The sequence below is a fragment of the Geospiza fortis genome, unplaced genomic scaffold, assembly GCF_000277835.1.
Source record: "Geospiza fortis unplaced genomic scaffold, GeoFor_1.0 scaffold14, whole genome shotgun sequence".
Taxonomy (NCBI): Eukaryota; Metazoa; Chordata; class Aves; order Passeriformes; family Thraupidae; genus Geospiza; species Geospiza fortis.
Genome location: NW_005054512.1, coordinates 898,847 through 901,423, shown reverse-complemented (window position 1 = coordinate 901,423; position 2,577 = coordinate 898,847). Strand labels below are relative to the sequence as shown.

Sequence of the window (2,577 nt, the reverse complement as noted above, 5' to 3'; positions counted from 1 at the left end):
GGCTGAGGGAGGGTTTTGGGGTGCAGAGCTGGTCCCTGTGGCTCTCACCTGCCGGATGAGCGAGGCGTACGTGAAGGGCGGCCGGACATCGGCGTTTTTGTAAAACTCGTGATTCTGTGCAAGCTCTGCAGGGGGACAACAAACAGAGGGGAGGGCTGGAGTGAAGGGACCCACGGAGCCCCTCAGGAGGGCGCTGAGCCCCAGCCCAGAGCTCACCTGAAGAGATTGGCGTGCAGAACTTGTCCGAGTTCCTCCTGCGGATGGGCCCCACGTTGTGTAAAGTGGAAGAGCTGATGACGGAAGGGCCCTGCCGCAGGGGGGTGATGGGCGCCGTGGCCGAGGTGGGGGGATGAGGTAAACCGTCAGGAAACGTGTCAGAAGTGCTCTTGGAGAGGCTGGCACTGGAGACCAGGTTCAGCTGCACGGACAGGCACGGAGGGAAGGGGTTGGGAAGGCTGGGAGAGCGTCGGGAACGGCGGTGGTGGTGCCGAAAGAGGTGGGGAGGGGATGGCAGGGGGGGCTTGGTGGACTTGGGAAGGGTGGGATGCAGCCAGGGGGTGGGGGTGGACCCTTGGGATGGGAATTAACCCATGGGATGGGAATTAACCCATGGGATGGGGATGAATCTGTAGGATGGGAATTAACTCATGGGATGGGGATGGACCCATGGGATGGGAATTAACCCACGGGATGAGGGTGAATTTGTGGGATGGGGATGAATCCATGGGATGGGGATGAACCCGTGGCATGGGAATTAACCCACAGAATGGGAATTAACTCATGGGATGGGGATGCACCCACTCCATGTCAGAGCTGGTGAAGCAGCTGCATTTCCCAGAGGGTGGCCAGGGCACATCCATCCCCCAGAGCCCAGCCAGGTGCACAGGGCAGGGAGGGGACAGCAGCCATCAGGGAGGGGACATAGAGGGCAGGAAGGGACTCACGCTTACAGGCTGGCTGAAAGGCTTTGGCTCTGACGGTCTCATGTGGAGATGGGCCATCATTGCTTGGAGGCGCTCGCTCTCCTTGGCCAGCTGGGGGAGGCAGGAAGCAGGACAGGGACGGTCACACAGTGCCAAAGTCACCATGGAAGTGCTCACAGCCTGGAGGAGCTGCCACGAACCCCCAAACCTGGTCTGGACAGGCAGCAATGCCCAGGGTGTCCCCGCATGTGCCACCTCCTGAGAGCCCCAGTGGGGGCTGCTGCAGCCACCATGGAGGGCACAGGGGCCACTCCAGCTCCGTGTGTGCACTGGGGAACATCCACAGAGCCATTCCCAGAGCCCCCAGGCTGCCACCCACCAGCAGGGCCACCCACAGCAGCCCTGGGTGCTCTTGTCCCCGTGCCTGTGTCACTGTCCTGTCCCCTTTGCCTCCCCAGCAGCTCCCTGTCCATCGGTCCGTCCATCCCCCAGCGTTCCCACATCGCTGTAATTGCTCCCTGCCTGTTTACTCCCTGCACTGAGCAGAGGCTGAAATATTCACTGTGGCACCAGGAGAGATTTTGAGCCCGGCGCAGCCGATGGGATCTGACACCCCACTCCCCTCCCGTCACCTTCCCTTTCCACCGGGACCCCTCAAGCTCTGGGGGAGTCCCCGCGCTCCAGCCAAGCCCCGTGGCAGAGCCAGGCGAGGAAGGGGTTAAAAGCAGGAGTTTGCAGCAAGTTTGGAGCAGCTCGGTGCTTTCTCTGCCGCGGTGCTCATTAGAGCTGACAGCTCTCCCCTCGTGATGCAGCCGGCACAGCGGGAGCTCCGCGCTCCAAACTTTCTAATTGGTGGCTCCGTGGCAGGTTCCTCTGTGCACAATCTTGTCCTGCTGTGTCCTGGGCCAGTGTCCCCTGTGGTGTCACACACAGCCATAGCACACACCATGCTGAGCCCCTGTTGTCCCACCATGGGGGTGACCCCCTGTCCCATCCCACAGCCCCTGTAAGGACCCTAATTCTGGGTAGGGAGTCCCAAGGGTGCTGCAGATCTTGTCCTGCTGTGTCCTGGGCCAGTGTCCCCTGTGGTGTCACACACAGCCATAGCACACACCATGCTGAGCCCCTGTTGTCCCACCATGGGGGTGACCCCCTGTCCCATCCCACAGCCCCTGTAAGGACCCTAATTCTGGGTAGGGAGTCCCAAGGGTGCTGCAGATCTTGTCCTGATGTGTCCTGGGTCAGTGTGTCCCCTGTGGTGTCACACACAGCCATAGTCCCGCCATGGGGGTGACCCCCTGCCCCATCCTATTTTCCAATTCCTCCCATTTTTTTCCCCTTTTTCCCTGTCAGGCCCCTAATTCTGGGTGGGGGGGGGGGTCCCAAGAGTGCTGCAGTTCTTCTCCTGCTGTGTCCTGGGCCAGTGTCCTCTGTGGTGTCACACACAGCCATAGTCCCGCCATGGGGGTGACCCCCTGCCCCATCCTATTTTCCAATTCCTCCCATTTTTTCCCCCTTTTTCCCTGTCAGGCCCCTAATTCTGGGTGGGGTGGGGGGTCCCAAGAGTGCTGCAGATCTTCTCCTGCTGTGTCCTGGGTGTCCCCTGTGGTGTCACACACAGCCATAGTCCCACCATGGGGGAGAACTCCTTCCC

At 61.0% G+C, this 2,577-nt stretch overlaps 1 protein-coding gene across 1 annotated transcript in view; it reads right to left on the bottom strand.

Annotated features, from left to right (window-relative positions):
- The window catches only part of FOXP4 (forkhead box P4), a 29,065-nt gene that overhangs the window by 7,816 nt on the left and 18,672 nt on the right, over positions 1 to 2,577 (bottom strand). The window contains exons 8-10 of the mRNA XM_031063552.1: positions 945 to 1,034; positions 217 to 418; positions 49 to 125 (exon numbers count right to left, since the gene is read on the bottom strand). Of these exons, the coding sequence (XP_030919412.1) occupies positions 49 to 125; positions 217 to 418; positions 945 to 1,034 (369 nt within the window). The remainder of the gene's footprint in view (positions 1 to 48; positions 126 to 216; positions 419 to 944; positions 1,035 to 2,577) is intronic.